Here is a 13,249-nt window from a genome sequence, read left to right as displayed (position 1 = left end):
ATGAGAAATAAAAAAATTTGATTTCGCCCAGGATCGAACTGGGGACGTTCTGCGTGTTAAGCAGATGCCATAACCAACTAGACCACGAAACCAATGTTTTGTTTTTTGCGTATTAATTAAGCTCCATATCTGCCGTGATTAAGCAGGGTACCCCACACATTTCGGCGGCAAATATAGCGTTTGTTATCAAGCTGCATCTTTTAAAAACTTGAACCACACTAGGGAGCGTCATGTTGCCTTCAAAGATCCTGTTTTGGAGATAGGAGAGCTGGGTTCTTGTTCTGGTTACAGTTGTTGTTCAAGATTGACCGTTTCCAGGTCTTGTTGTGAATAGGGGAGCAACCTTCGATGCTCATTTATTGAATAATAGTCAATGATCAAGGTAGCATGCTCAGGCAGGTCACCGCTGATAAGCGATACAACGTCTTCCTATGAGCAGCCAATTGGAGTTTTCAGGCTCGTGAGCCTTCTCAGTTACTCGAAGGCGTCACAGTGGCCACGCATTTTGTTGTTGATAATCATTAGTTCTATCTGCCATTGCAATAGGAGATCTGTTGATCTTGTTGACACATGCAAAGCATTTCAGTCATCGCTAACTCTGGACGAAAAAAGGCTCATTAGCGAATTAACAACAACAATGGAGGTCTGATTAGAAGGCCACAACACTTTGAGCTTTGGCTATCGACGCTCGGAACATCCGCTAGTTTGCTGACAAGGCCAGAACCCACTTCTGCCTTCGAAATGCCTAGGACACTAGACCCAACCGAGGAGCATTATCTTAAGAGGGAATTACTCAAGTATCAACTGGACCGCGAATTTGCCGCTTTGAACAACCAGTATGCATTAAGAAAGTTCGGTTTTCCCTTCAGCAATGAGGATCCAAGGGCAAAAAGGTCGTCTATGAAGCGAGCCTTGAAGCATGCCAAGAGCAGTGTGTCACCAAGATCCAGCACAAATAAGAGCTCCTTGGAAGAAAAGAGCGACAGTTCCTCTGTTGCCCTGCAAGTTGAAACAGAATTCCCGATGTTGAGCTACGTATTGCAGCGGTTCGTCATACCGTTTCCGCTGTTATCTAAGGATTTGGCATCTGACGAATCATTTTGGCAGGAGAAGGTTCAGGTATTTTTTGAACACTTCATGGAACTGGGTTTCAGTGATAGTTATAACAGGGAGGAATCTACCAAACGCAAGAAAATCTCGACAAAATTGAGCAAAGCTCTGCTGCTGTTATTCAACTCCGGAATCGGTACCTCTCAGGAAACAGAATATTATTGCCAAGACAAGTTTATGCTGAAGCAAAATGGAGCAAAGAAGAGCACGGTGATAGAACAATTTACCATGCCGAGCAGAGAGAACTTGCAATATCTGATGGCAACCGAACCAATCTTTATAGGCGGATGGGATCTAAACATCGTAGCGGTGGTGCATGAGACGGATTTGTTTCCGGAAAGAAAGAAAGTGGCCTCTCCGAAAGGCACCCCTTTATCTCCGAGATGGATGAAGAGTACGTTTAGTATGGCATCTTCATCAGCCGCACTGTTCTCAAAACTCAACATTATGGATTCTGGTGATTCGGCTAAGTCATCTAAGAACCCGCATTACTTTATATTGAGAGCCTCGCGAGAGTCCGAATCTAAGCAACAGTACTACACCGCTAAAAGCTATGAAGATTTCAAACAACTATCACATTCGCTGAAGACGGATTTTCCAGGAAAAAGACTTGCCCGTTTACCACATAGGACGAAAAAAAGTGTGCAAGCCGTAGCTACATCTGACGTTCCTTATACTCCTAAGGAAAGAATTATTTCTACTTTTCCGGATGATGTGACGCAATCTAATTCGACAGGAGATATTGATAGAACGGATTCTGCGGAGAACTCAGATGAAGATGAGGATACCGAAGCTATGGAGGAGTTCCATGACGCGTGGGAATTTAGAGATAGCAAACTTCTCTGCGAAAGAATGAGAACTTCATTGAGACAGTACCTACGCACATTATGCTCTGACAAGGAGATCGCTTCGAGTTCTATCCTTTCGAGATTTTTCACTGTTTCACCCATCAAGTATGAGATGCTATCTCGAGAAATACGTGAAGACATTGCACAGCGGAATTTGGTTGACGTGCGAAATTTGGAGATTCAAGTAAAGTTCCAAAAACTTGCTTTGGAAAAATCGCTGAAATTGCAGGAGTCGATGAAGGAATTTAAGACATCCCTGCTGCGAGATGAGGGCTATCTTCTGGGTTTGATGCAAGAATTGAAAGTAAAGACCAGGATGCGCGACCTATCTCCTCTGTTATTAAGCTTTGTCGAATGGTGCAAAATCTATGTGTCTTCAACAATTTATCAAATGTTTTTGGGTAATGACGGCGGTTACGAGTTTTTCAACCAGGTTAAAAAACTGCATAGATTAATGCCTTATGGAGTGATGGCACAAATACTGAAATTGACGAACCCGATGGGGATTATGAAGGCAATGATAGATTTGTTCATGGCTCAACCCTTTGGAAGCCAGTCTCTGCTTCAAACTATGTTTGCTACGGTCCTATCGGATGATTTGAGGAACCAGGAAAAAGTTATACAAGAACTGGAAACCAAAATAATCGAGGTCTCAGCTCTGAATTTGGAGATTATCAAGTGCTTAAAAGCTGTCATCTTCGAAAATGATGATGGAGCAATTATGGACATGCAAAGTGCTCAAGAGGAGTCGGAAACCACCAAGACCCCCATATCCCTGGTAATTCTGCTGAGGAAAGCCGAATCCGGAAGCATTTCGCATGAGGTGGTAGGAGAAGTTATCGAGTCTTATGCAGCATGGAAGTCAAAACAGGATAATCTTGACGAGAATCATCCAGATGGGCCAAAAGACGAAGGTGCTCTATTCTCTCGCATCAAGGAACTCTTGCACCTTTACATTAGGGAGCGGGACAAGAAGCTAATGAAAAAGCTATGGCAAGACCCAGAATTGTCACAGCTGCTCAAATCAATCATGGCACTTCTTTACGAACCTATGGTTAGAATTTTCAAGGTCGCGAGGGTGGATATTGCGCTGAAGAACTTTGAAAAGTTCATGAACGATTTGATAAAACTTATTGATAGTTTCCTTGAAGGACAGCTAGGAGCTTCGACACGCTTTAATGTTGTTGAAAGCATTAATGACCTGGTTACGAAGCATGAGGACTCATTTCTCGAGTTTATCCACGATGTGTACGTCCATGATACCGAAGGAATATTCGAAGGGTTTGTAACATGGATTGTGGACGTTGTGAAATTTCTACAACAAAGCAAATACGGATCAGCCGACGGTAGGATCGATTTCGATTGCTTGCTGCAATCCTCCGACATTGAGGTCTCTCTGTTGATCAACCAACTGGACAACGTTATAGAAAAGAAGCAAATTGCACGGAAGGCCTATAGCAAGCTTCTGGATAAGAAGCGGAAAAAAGATGATGTTAAAATCAACCGGCACGCGACGAAAGTTCTTGAAGAGAAATGGAAGCAGCTGAATTCCTTTGTCATGCCTTCTAACACCGAGACATTGGGTTTGCAGGATGGAGATCTGGTCGATCTGGATCTCGACGTTGCGGATTATGAAGCTCTTTTCGATGACAATGAAAAAGATTTGGAAGAAGAATATCAGATTTTGCTGAATAGGAAGGTTGACGAGAGCGAGATCATGAGATTTGGCACCCAGGTTTTCGAAGGTGAACTAAGAAAGATGCTTTCACCTGCGCATGTTTAACACAGCTGTTATTGCTATACATTTTATACTCCGGTAAGACCCCTTCTGAATCACCATCTTCACTGACGATCCTGCTGCTTCATCATTATGGCTTCGCGCAAGGCGCCAAAGGGGTTCTGTTGGAAGCTACTATTGTGCAGTATATCGTTCATCCTGGACGTTTCCCTTATCGATAGTGCCTTGGCTCCCTTTTGATTTCTGATGTTGGGCTCGTTTTTCCTTATATGAACATAGCCTAGTTCGCCAGCTCGACGCTCATCCTTTGAAAGCACTCTAACCACGTTCTTCTTAGCTATCGGATCCGAGTTGCCATCGCTAGGACCCCCGTCAGTGGAGCCCTCGAGTACGTGCTGCTTCAAATCATCTTCCTCACGGAGCGATGTCAGAAGATCGCCCATCCTCGGTTTCAACTCATCTCTAAGCTTTCGCTTCCGACGCCTTACTGCTGATTTTGATATTCCTGCGAGATCATCGCGTCCTGACGATTTCTCCAGCACTCGATTCAGGAATATCTGGTGCTTGTTCAACTGCTTTTCCTTCTTGGATTCCCTCGGCTGATGCAGGAACGATCTCGAACTCACGTCCAGCTCTTCGTCCTCCACTTCCTCAAGATTTCTCGCTGCTGCAGCCGCTGCTTTGTTTCTGAGTGTTGTCCTCCTCTTGGCTACCATCCCGGAACTCCCAAGGCCAATCTCAACTGCCTGAGGACTCAAGTTCTTTTAAAGGACATGCGATGAGATGAGCTTTCTATCTTCGACTTTGGCACGTGATGTGAAAATTTTTCAACATTCTTAAAAGCTCATAAGGTCCAAGAACTCTGATAACTTCAAGGATTACAATGATTTGAGCATCGGGATATTGTTTAGCTGGCTGGTAAAGTGCAAATCTTTGGGAAATGTCGCAAGGAAATTCTATTGCTCGGGCTTTGACAATTACTGGTGTACTTGCAGCCGTCTCTTTGACCGGTTATGCGTTGTATTTTGATCATAAGAGAAGAAATAACCCAGAATTTAGGAAACAATTGAGGCAGAAGGTCAAGAAACAAGCTGAATTGCAGAGGAAGGAACAAGAGGAAGCTAAACAGGTGAAGCTGCAAAATGTTCGCGAATTCTTGACTCAAGAATTGGTTACTGACCCTATTCCAAGTGATCCATCACAAAGAGAAACTACATTTACCACAAATGTGGAGCTAGGTGAACGTTTGTCTATGGCACCCGGCAAAGAGCTGGAATCAGCATCCAAGTTCTACAAGGCTCTGAGCGTTTATCCAAATCCAGCGGACTTGCTAGGCATATATCAGAGAAGCGTCCCGGAGGCCGTCTACGAGTACATCGTTATGATGATTGCTATTCTGCCTCCTGCGAACATTTCAACTTTTCTAAGTGGAGCAAAGGATCAAGTCGCCGCGCAACAGGCTGAGAGTGCTGCTATGGCAGAAGCGAACGAAATTGATGAATAATCTGCCATCTTCCAACCCATTCCATGATACAAGCCCTTGCTGTTATTCTTTTTCCTGCACATTCGTCAGCGCTCCAGGTTCTGATCGTTACCTTTTTTTGTACATAGCATATATGCGAAACAAGTCTCAGATTTGATCCATTGCAATCCTCTACTTTGGGACGTGTCTGATAAGGCCTCTACACAGGTAAACGCCGTAGACTAGCATGCCGCAGACGTTGGTCAGATTACACAGCAGACTCATACCGTGATACTTGCCAAACTGCTTGCGCAGGGGCTCATCAGCCGCTTCCAACTCGTCACCCTTGAGTCTGTCTGCTACTGCTCTTCTTTCCTCCTTGATTCTGCGCGTCAAGGGAAGCAACCAGCACAGATTGGCCAGCCCCCCGACCGAGGCGGTAGCGAGGGCAGCCATCGGTCCGCTGGTGAGGACAAAGGGTGCCGTCAACGCCAAGACCGCTGGCGAGAAGGATTGCATCTGAAAGAAGTACGGAAACACCTTATTTTGCAACGCCGAGAAATGATCCTTGTCCAAGACTTTGAATGCTAGCGGCGAAGCCACATACGAGTAGAACGTTGTACCACCAAAGCTGTCACCCTGAGTGTTAGTATATCCGTCCCAAACCGTTCAGAAACGACGTTCTTCCTACATACACAAAAGAATAAAACAAAAGATGCGAGGCAGGTTTCAATAATGACATTGTTCCAACCAGAGGACTCACTGAAAGTCAGCAAACTGTGAACTTTGATCCACGCAAGATTCCCTGCTCTTCTCCCCAGACCTTTATATACTACGATATCCCTTTTAACCAGGCATGTCATCCGAGTGACCGGGTAATAGGTACACTTCAACTTGGTAGCGCCGCTTCCAGCAACAAGAATTCGCGAAACCTTCCTTTCGTAGAGTGTGAGTAATTCTGAGTTTATCACTATCTACAAATGGGTAGTTTGTGAGTATTGCTGTTTCAAGCGGCTAAACATGGATTGATAGATGTTGTTGCAGCTTGTTGAAAAATGTAAATTGCAACGGGTAGGCAATCAGGTAAATATTTCTTTAAGATGAGCACTCGAACAAAACTACGTCAATAACGAGGTCCGGTCACCAGTACTCGATGACGGAAATCATGGACAATAGCAGGTAACTCGTTAATATTCGTATATTATGATACTCGGCAGACAAGCCTGCTCGGATAAACTAATAAAGACTATATGAATCATACGCGCTAAGGCAGTGTTTCGATCTTCCTTACCCATCCCAGGCCTAGTCTAAGACCCTCCGACCGACCGCCGACCATCTGCTATTTGGCTTCTTGGTTTCCATGGAAACCAATAGCGCGGGCCTGGAATTGAACCCAGGACCTCTCGCAGCTTCGGATGAATGTTCGTTCAAAGCGATAAGCATACCCATTTATGCAGTAAAGTGTCACTGCAAACGAACGCTAGTTAATTTCAATTCAGACATCTTCAACAGCTACATATAAAACTAGCATTGCTACATAAGTGGGAGCTAGTTGGTAGGATCGAGGAACATTTACGATGGTTGTGAAGGCAGTTAAACAGGCATCTATTGCACGGAACGGTGTTGGAGCGTTTGTATTTCCCTGCAAGAAGATTACGTTGCAATATTGCAATTGGGGAGGGTCATCGCAAGGAATGCGGGAGTTTTTGACGTCGAAGAGGCTTGAGAAATTGGGGTCTCAGTACCCGTTTATCCAGTTCGAGGTGTTGAGGAAGTCGGGGCATCCGCTGCTTAGAGCACAGTACAACAATGGACGGGAAAAGGTGATTTGCGTGAGGAACTTGAATATCGATAACGTCGAGAACAAGCTAAAGCTGCTGAAGGACTCAAGTGGCGAGATACTGCGTAGGAGAACGAAGAATGATAACGTGGAGACCTTGAACAAGAGCGTGAGAGGTGTTTGGTCACCAATTCATGCGTCTATGAGATACAGAGTCTAGCGAGGTAGGTGTAAGTAGCTTGTAAATACTATTGCCAATGAAGGCCGGGCATGAGGTACTTTTGATGCAAAATTCAGGCAGAACTTTTGTATTCCCTCAGTATGACTGGGACTGATGACGGTGGTAGAGCTCCAAACTCTGTGATAATCTTTTTGATGTATTCTGGCGGGGTGAGGTCGTACAGGATGTTCACAATGTTCAGGCTTGGTATGTTCTGCCATCCATCCAGGATGTTCCGGCCTGCCTTATCATCATCAAGCGAGTGGGAGTCCGCCCTTGTCGAGGAGGCACCGTTTGTAGACTTGTTGTTGGCCTTGTTCTCTAATGCCATTTTCTGCTTCTCCTCTTTGCGTTCCTTCAGGAATTGTTTCAAAAGGGTTCCCCTTACGTTGTTCCTGTCTACTAGGTTTCGGGAATCTATCGTGGTAAGATCTTCCGGATCAGCAAGCTCATTGAAGGTGACGCTATCAAGCTGTACTCTTTGAGAGAATTTCAGACTCTCGCAACAGACCAGCACGGGGATGTTACGTCTCTTTGCACTCATGGCCAACATGGCGGTGCCTACTCTTGAATACAGGAAGCCGTTGGACAGAATTGAGTGCGCACCCAGGAAAACGTAATCTACTGACATATTGAGGATGCCATCTAAACTTGTTATCAAAGCATAGGTCACGTCAACACCGTGGCTTCTCAAGACATCAGCCATTTTCCTGCCTTCAAACAACGGCCTCGAATCCACCACGATAACCTTGAACTTCTTCTGCAAGTCAACGGCATTGTGAAGTAAAAGATCTGTCAGAACCTTGGAAGAACCGTAGGTGACAATAGTGGAATTGTTCTCCACATGGTCGGAAGCAGATCCGATAATTAGCTGGTCGGCAAGTTCTATCTTCTCGCGCGCAAACTGTGCTATCTTCTCGCATAGGTCTCTCTTGGCTTCCTTGTCAGGTGTGCAAGGATCAATGAGCGAAATTTCCTGCTTGAGCCATCTGATGGCGTTACCCATTGTAACGCTGAGGGGTCTCGCCTTCTTCAAAATGTCTATCTGGTGGGATAAATAACTCGTCAGGTTACGAGATAATGTTGTGCCCGAAGGAGTTTGATAATCTCTTATCACGGTTTGAAACGCTTCCAACATTGCTATGCACCGAGGTATGGAACCAACAATCATGTAATTGGCTATACGCGAAGTTAGCAGTGAGACGGCCGGGTGAATGAACTCTTTGTTGAGCAAAAGTTCCTTAACGGATGAGACTAGTTGCGGGCTATCGAAGGACTGCTCGATCACATTCGGGATCACAGATCCGACACCTGGCACCACCGAAAACTCCTCGCTTTCTAGGCTCATCGAAGCTAATCCCTTGGAAATATCATTCTTGGCATCGCCGCTGCCGCCATTCGTTGTATTTGCACCTGAGGTGGCGGTGGAGGCACCGCTGGATGTGTGCAGTGACGAGTTGATAGGAATCTGCGATCCTGTTAATGCGCTGGTAACTGCAGGCAACATCAGGCCCGCAGCCGTGATTCGCGACGCCTTCGACGAACTGATAGCACCTGTTACAGCCAAAATCGTTGCCCTTCTTTCAGCCGTCGTCTCCAAATGGCCAAACAGCGTATTTTTCTTCAAGTTCTGCTTCACCTTTTTCCTTCTCTCTTCCTGTTTCCTCTGTTGTTCCTTCTGGTGCTGCAATTGTTGCTCACGCTGCTGCTGTTTCTTCTCTCTCTTCGCTTGAGCCTGCTGCTGTTGTTGCTCGATTGAAATGCCACTTTCTTGCTTCTTTGCCGAACGTTTGGCAGCCTTCTCGCGCTTCTTTAGCTCTTTCAATTCCTTGTTCGAGAGCTTCTTGGTCCCTTCCGCAGGCGTAGGAGCGTCAGAAGCGCCTGCTGCATCTTTGGAAGCTTTCTTCGGGATAACCTCTTCACTCAGACTCATTCTCAGCTAGCCAGAACACTTGGAAGACCAAAATGGTATCCTCTCAACAATTCTTTGCCAACTCATCGACATAACGTAATGCTTCTTCAAGTTTTTTCTACAGGCAGTACTAACCGCGTCTTGAGCTGGGTAACGAAATACAGTGAAATAAGCTGCGACAGTAAATGATTAATTCTCTAAAAATTCGAGAGGAGATTTATTTGACGACGAGTCGGTTGTTACTGCTCGTGCGGTTCCAATGGGTGACGCTGTGAATTTTCTTGGCGGTGCAGTTTTCTCCCTGTCTGACAATCATTGTCCAGCGCGGGACGAGCCTCAGATCGAAGTGGCTGACACCAATAATTGGGCTGTATCATATGCTACTTTCAGGAAATTCATTGTGCCACTGTGAATGTTATGTTTTCCATATGTTCTTCGTCTGGTAACTTCTTAATATCGCTTTGGAATAACTAAACATAAAAAGCGTAGCTATTTTATCAAGATGAAAATTGAAACGTATGTACACGATTATATGTGATTTTAGTTAGGCGTTAGCGGTTTCGGGAGCTTCCTGTTTGGTGCTGTCCTGGTTTGCCGCGAACGTTTCGGCCATTGAACTCTTGTACAAGTCGTAGAGGTCCTCTTTGCCAAGCTTTTGGCATACGGCCTGGTAATCCTGGACAAACTGAGAAATCTTGGGGTCGACGTCTTGAGCTTCGCTGAACTCCTGGATCGTCCTGGCGACCAGATACTTGTTCTTGTTTGCAAACACGAATGCCGCCAGTTCGCCATCGGCCGCGGTTGCGATGTCCGCCGGCTGGTCCAGCTTGATTTCGGTTTCCGCCAACTGTTCCAGCACCGGAACCGTCTCAAGACCCTGCTGCTTGCAATACGTCTTTATCAAGGCATTGGCGAGGCCGGTGTGGTTAGCCCTGTTGGAGACTTGTCTCCAGGCATTTTCAAGCTTTTTTTTGGCAACTTCCTTGTCGCGCAAGCACTTGTAAGCATTTCTGTGCAGACTGCACATTATGATAGTGTTAAAGAAATGCTCCACATCGAACGCCGTCTTGTTACCAGCTTTGACGAAGTCGCGTCTGCGAGAGTATAAGAGACCCACAACCTGTGTGTAGAACCCCACTCGGAAGAAAGAACTGACGAGGATATTCTGGAGATGCGAGCCGGAAATGTAATTCCACAAAGCCTTTTTCCTCGTTGTGACAGAAGTCCAGTTTCTCACCCATTCCAACAATTCGTTCGAGCCCGGCTGTATCGATGCAACGTAGTCATTTAACACTTTCTGTGCCACCGTAGGCACCGCTTTACGTGGTTTGATCGGTGCCTTTGTCACTGGGTCCTTCAAGTCCATCGTCAAGAGAATATTGGCATTCTTGGGACGGTATATCCATGGTTTCAACGCTGCATTCGTTGTATGGTAAGTGAAAAACTCATCTAAGACTGTCTTTGCTCCAGTGCTGGAAGCAAACCTCTTGAACACTAGCATATGGCTGAAGACAGACCGCCGTTAGCCTCCAATCAACTAACCAATTGCTGCTGCTCTTAAGCTTAGGTTTATCCATCGATTTTTCAGTGAACTTACACCGCTTTTTACCCGGAATGGCTACCAAGATAATAGCGATGACATTGGCCTTCAAGATCAAGTATTATGCGAGATTTGGGCATAGAGATGGATTATTTGCCCTTTATTGATGACGAGTCGGCGTTGGAGGAGTATGAAGACGCTGTAGAGAAATCCATTCAAGAAGAATTGCGAAAGAACGGGGAAGAGATTCACCCAGAGGCCCGAGATATGAAATTAGAGGAGCTACGAGCTTATCCTGTCCATTCCTTATACTGCGAGACTTCGTACGACGGCGACAGACTGTTACAGCAATACAAGCGATCGATTCCCCGTATAGATATGGAAAGATACTCGACAGACAGTCGGGGTGACGTCGACATCCTATGTGTGATCGACAGCTACCTGCGACACCAGGAGCTTGTGCTGGAAAGACTGATGCCACAAACGCTACTTAATCAATGGGCTATCAATAACGACTTCCTCGCCGCTAGCAGCGCGACGCTACAAAAGGTTATCGACGACCAAGAAACAAACATATACAATCTCAACTCCTACAGGAAGAACGTGCAACTGCAGAATGCGCGTGTGTTCGCCGCGCTCGAGGAGCAGTGGAAGAAGAGCTTGATAGACACACTCAATGTAGAATAACAATTGGCTTAATTAGATAGAGATAGCACTACACAAGGCGAAGCTTATTTATCCAACACCTCAGCATCGTATCTTTGCTTGAACCAAGCGATGGTGTCCTCCTTGGAGGTCTTGTGAGAGTTACCGACAACAGACTTACATCTCTTTCTTCTGGAAACTCTGTTACCTGGTCTGCCAACGACAACGTAGAAGTCCATACCGAAAATACCGATGGATGGATCGTACTTGATACCCAAGTCAATGTGTTCCTGAATACCGAAACCGAAGTTACCGGTGGCGGAGAAGTTCTTGTTTCTCAATTGGTATTCCTTGACCTTCAAACCTCTCTCCAAGATCTCCTCAGCCTTTGGACCTCTCACGGTGACGTGAACGGCAATCTTTTCGTTTCTTCTGATACCGAAGGTTCTGACAGTGTATCTAGCCTTGGAGTGCACTGGCGTTTGACCAGACAACTGTTCCAACACCTTGGAAGCTCTGGTCAATCTGTCACCAGATTCACCGACCGAGATGTTCAGGACCAACTTCTCGATCTTCAATTCACGCATAGGGTTTTGAGATTTGTCAGACATCTTGGCTATATGGAGGTGTGCTTCCTTGGCTTACAATCTCAACCACAAGTGGCTACCAAGATCTCATATAACATGTATACTGGGAAGACGTTTGCAAGTGGAACCCATCCCATCCCGACCGTATCACTGCAGTCTTGCGCTGCCTGTCACGTGGACCAGTCGCCGCGATGGTGAAAAATTTCCGCTTGGGAAAAAACTGCGTCGCTTTTCGTTGCGAGAACTTGAAAACGGACCGAGAAAATTAAAAAAATCAGAACCCAGACATTCAGAAAATGTCTCAGAAAATGTACGGATGCAAACAGTCTCACGAAAGAAGAGTTACCCTCCGCAGCTGGCAGTCTTAAGGAAAGCACCTTAACGAACTACAAGTAAAGCGGTGGCGAAAGGGCAGATAGGTGGCAGTATAGGTGGCAGTATAGCTCAGTGTCGACGGTTTGGTCTCATAATCAGCCAGGATGGAAGCTATTGCCGATAGGTTTACAGCTAGTAAGGCGTTGGTGAAGGAACTGCAGTATGATAGAGAAGAGGAGCTGGAGAGGGACTTTATAACGGGAACATCACAGTTTCAAAGATTGGCGCCTTCGATTGCATTGCCACCGATTTCGACACCGCAGGAATTTTTGAGAGCACACACAGACGATTCAAAAAACCCAGATTGTAAGATCAAGATCGCTCACGGTACGACGACGCTAGCGTTCCGATTCCAGGGCGGCATTGTAGTGGCGGTTGATTCGCGTGCGACGGCGGGATCGTGGATTGCATCTCAAACTGTCAAGAAAGTAATCGAAATCAATCCTTTTCTGTTGGGAACTATGGCTGGTGGCGCGGCCGATTGTCAGTTTTGGGAGACATGGCTGGGAGCACAATGTAGGCTTCACGAGCTGAAAGAGAAGGAGCGGATCTCGGTGGCGGCAGCGTCTAAGATCTTGAGTAATCTAGTGTATCAATATAAGGGGGCAGGTTTATCGATGGGGACAATGATATGTGGTTACACGAAAAAAGAGGGCCCCACCGTATACTATGTTGATTCCGACGGGACCAGGTTGAAAGGAGACCTCTTTTGTGTCGGATCTGGCCAGACCTTTGCATACGGTGTGCTGGATGCCAATTACAAGTGGGAGCTATCCGTGGAAGAAGCGCTATACCTCGGGAAGAGGTCCATTCTGGCGGCAGCTCACAGAGACGCTTACTCCGGTGGTTCAGTCAACCTGTACCATGTGACGGAGAACGGTTGGGTATACCACGGTAACTACGATGTTGGAGATTTGTTCTGGGAAGTCAAAGAAAAGGAGGGTTCCTTCAACAATGTCGTGGGTTGATTGACACCGGTTCAATAGGCGCAAACTTTCCACAATGCTTTAAATATGTTGGTACATGTTTCTA

The 13,249-nt window shown here is 46.0% G+C and overlaps 10 protein-coding genes and 1 non-coding gene across 11 annotated transcripts; 5 read left to right on the top strand and 6 right to left on the bottom strand.

The window, feature by feature from the left end:
- Positions 1–18: 18 nt before the first annotated feature.
- HG536_0Btrna5V lies at positions 19–92 on the bottom strand. The gene has a single exon. It is a non-coding gene; the product is annotated as a tRNA-Val (tRNA).
- A 649-nt stretch (positions 93–741) lies between these two features.
- Positions 742–3,741, top strand: LEC1 (Lec1p; the record flags this gene model as incomplete). Its single annotated transcript, XM_037282093.1, has 1 exon — positions 742–3,741. The coding sequence occupies one exon, from the start codon at positions 742–744 to the stop codon at positions 3,739–3,741; it is 3,000 nt and encodes a 999-aa protein (XP_037137988.1).
- Positions 3,742–3,800: 59 nt separating this feature from the next.
- Positions 3,801–4,412, bottom strand: SLX9 (Slx9p; the record flags this gene model as incomplete). The annotated part of the gene is made up of 1 exon (XM_037282092.1): positions 3,801–4,412. The coding sequence occupies one exon, from the start codon at positions 4,410–4,412 to the stop codon at positions 3,801–3,803; it is 612 nt and encodes a 203-aa protein (XP_037137987.1).
- Positions 4,413–4,636: 224 nt separating this feature from the next.
- Positions 4,637–5,200, top strand: TOM20 (TOM complex receptor protein TOM20; the record flags this gene model as incomplete). Its single annotated transcript, XM_037282091.1, has 1 exon — positions 4,637–5,200. The coding sequence occupies one exon, from the start codon at positions 4,637–4,639 to the stop codon at positions 5,198–5,200; it is 564 nt and encodes a 187-aa protein (XP_037137986.1).
- Positions 5,201–5,350: 150 nt separating this feature from the next.
- On the bottom strand, positions 5,351–5,900 carry TMH18 (Tmh18p; the record flags this gene model as incomplete). The annotated part of the gene is made up of 2 exons (XM_037282090.1): positions 5,351–5,789; positions 5,854–5,900. The coding sequence occupies 2 exons, from the start codon at positions 5,898–5,900 to the stop codon at positions 5,351–5,353; spliced, it is 486 nt and encodes a 161-aa protein (XP_037137985.1).
- Positions 5,901–6,735: 835 nt separating this feature from the next.
- On the top strand, positions 6,736–7,158 carry MRPL51 (mitochondrial 54S ribosomal protein mL43; the record flags this gene model as incomplete). The annotated part of the gene is made up of 1 exon (XM_037282089.1): positions 6,736–7,158. The coding sequence occupies one exon, from the start codon at positions 6,736–6,738 to the stop codon at positions 7,156–7,158; it is 423 nt and encodes a 140-aa protein (XP_037137984.1).
- A 73-nt stretch (positions 7,159–7,231) lies between these two features.
- GCD2 (translation initiation factor eIF2B subunit delta) lies at positions 7,232–9,091 on the bottom strand (the record flags this gene model as incomplete). Its single annotated transcript, XM_037282088.1, has 1 exon — positions 7,232–9,091. The coding sequence occupies one exon, from the start codon at positions 9,089–9,091 to the stop codon at positions 7,232–7,234; it is 1,860 nt and encodes a 619-aa protein (XP_037137983.1).
- Positions 9,092–9,614: 523 nt separating this feature from the next.
- MRP13 (mitochondrial 37S ribosomal protein mS44 MRP13) lies at positions 9,615–10,571 on the bottom strand (the record flags this gene model as incomplete). The annotated part of the gene is made up of 1 exon (XM_037282087.1): positions 9,615–10,571. The coding sequence occupies one exon, from the start codon at positions 10,569–10,571 to the stop codon at positions 9,615–9,617; it is 957 nt and encodes a 318-aa protein (XP_037137982.1).
- A 162-nt stretch (positions 10,572–10,733) lies between these two features.
- Positions 10,734–11,297, top strand: SNT309 (Snt309p; the record flags this gene model as incomplete). Its single annotated transcript, XM_037282086.1, has 1 exon — positions 10,734–11,297. The coding sequence occupies one exon, from the start codon at positions 10,734–10,736 to the stop codon at positions 11,295–11,297; it is 564 nt and encodes a 187-aa protein (XP_037137981.1).
- Positions 11,298–11,341: 44 nt separating this feature from the next.
- RPL11A (60S ribosomal protein uL5) lies at positions 11,342–11,866 on the bottom strand (the record flags this gene model as incomplete). The annotated part of the gene is made up of 1 exon (XM_037282085.1): positions 11,342–11,866. The coding sequence occupies one exon, from the start codon at positions 11,864–11,866 to the stop codon at positions 11,342–11,344; it is 525 nt and encodes a 174-aa protein (XP_037137980.1).
- A 455-nt stretch (positions 11,867–12,321) lies between these two features.
- On the top strand, positions 12,322–13,185 carry PRE2 (proteasome core particle subunit beta 5; the record flags this gene model as incomplete). Its single annotated transcript, XM_037282084.1, has 1 exon — positions 12,322–13,185. The coding sequence occupies one exon, from the start codon at positions 12,322–12,324 to the stop codon at positions 13,183–13,185; it is 864 nt and encodes a 287-aa protein (XP_037137979.1).
- Between the last annotated feature and the right edge of the window lie 64 nt (positions 13,186–13,249).

The sequence above is a fragment of the Torulaspora globosa genome, chromosome 2 (genome assembly GCF_014133895.1).
Source record: "Torulaspora globosa chromosome 2, complete sequence".
NCBI lineage: Eukaryota > Fungi > Ascomycota > Saccharomycetes > Saccharomycetales > Saccharomycetaceae > Torulaspora > Torulaspora globosa.
The sequence above is the reverse complement of the archived record's forward strand: the minus strand, read 5'-3'. Positions and strand labels throughout refer to the sequence as shown.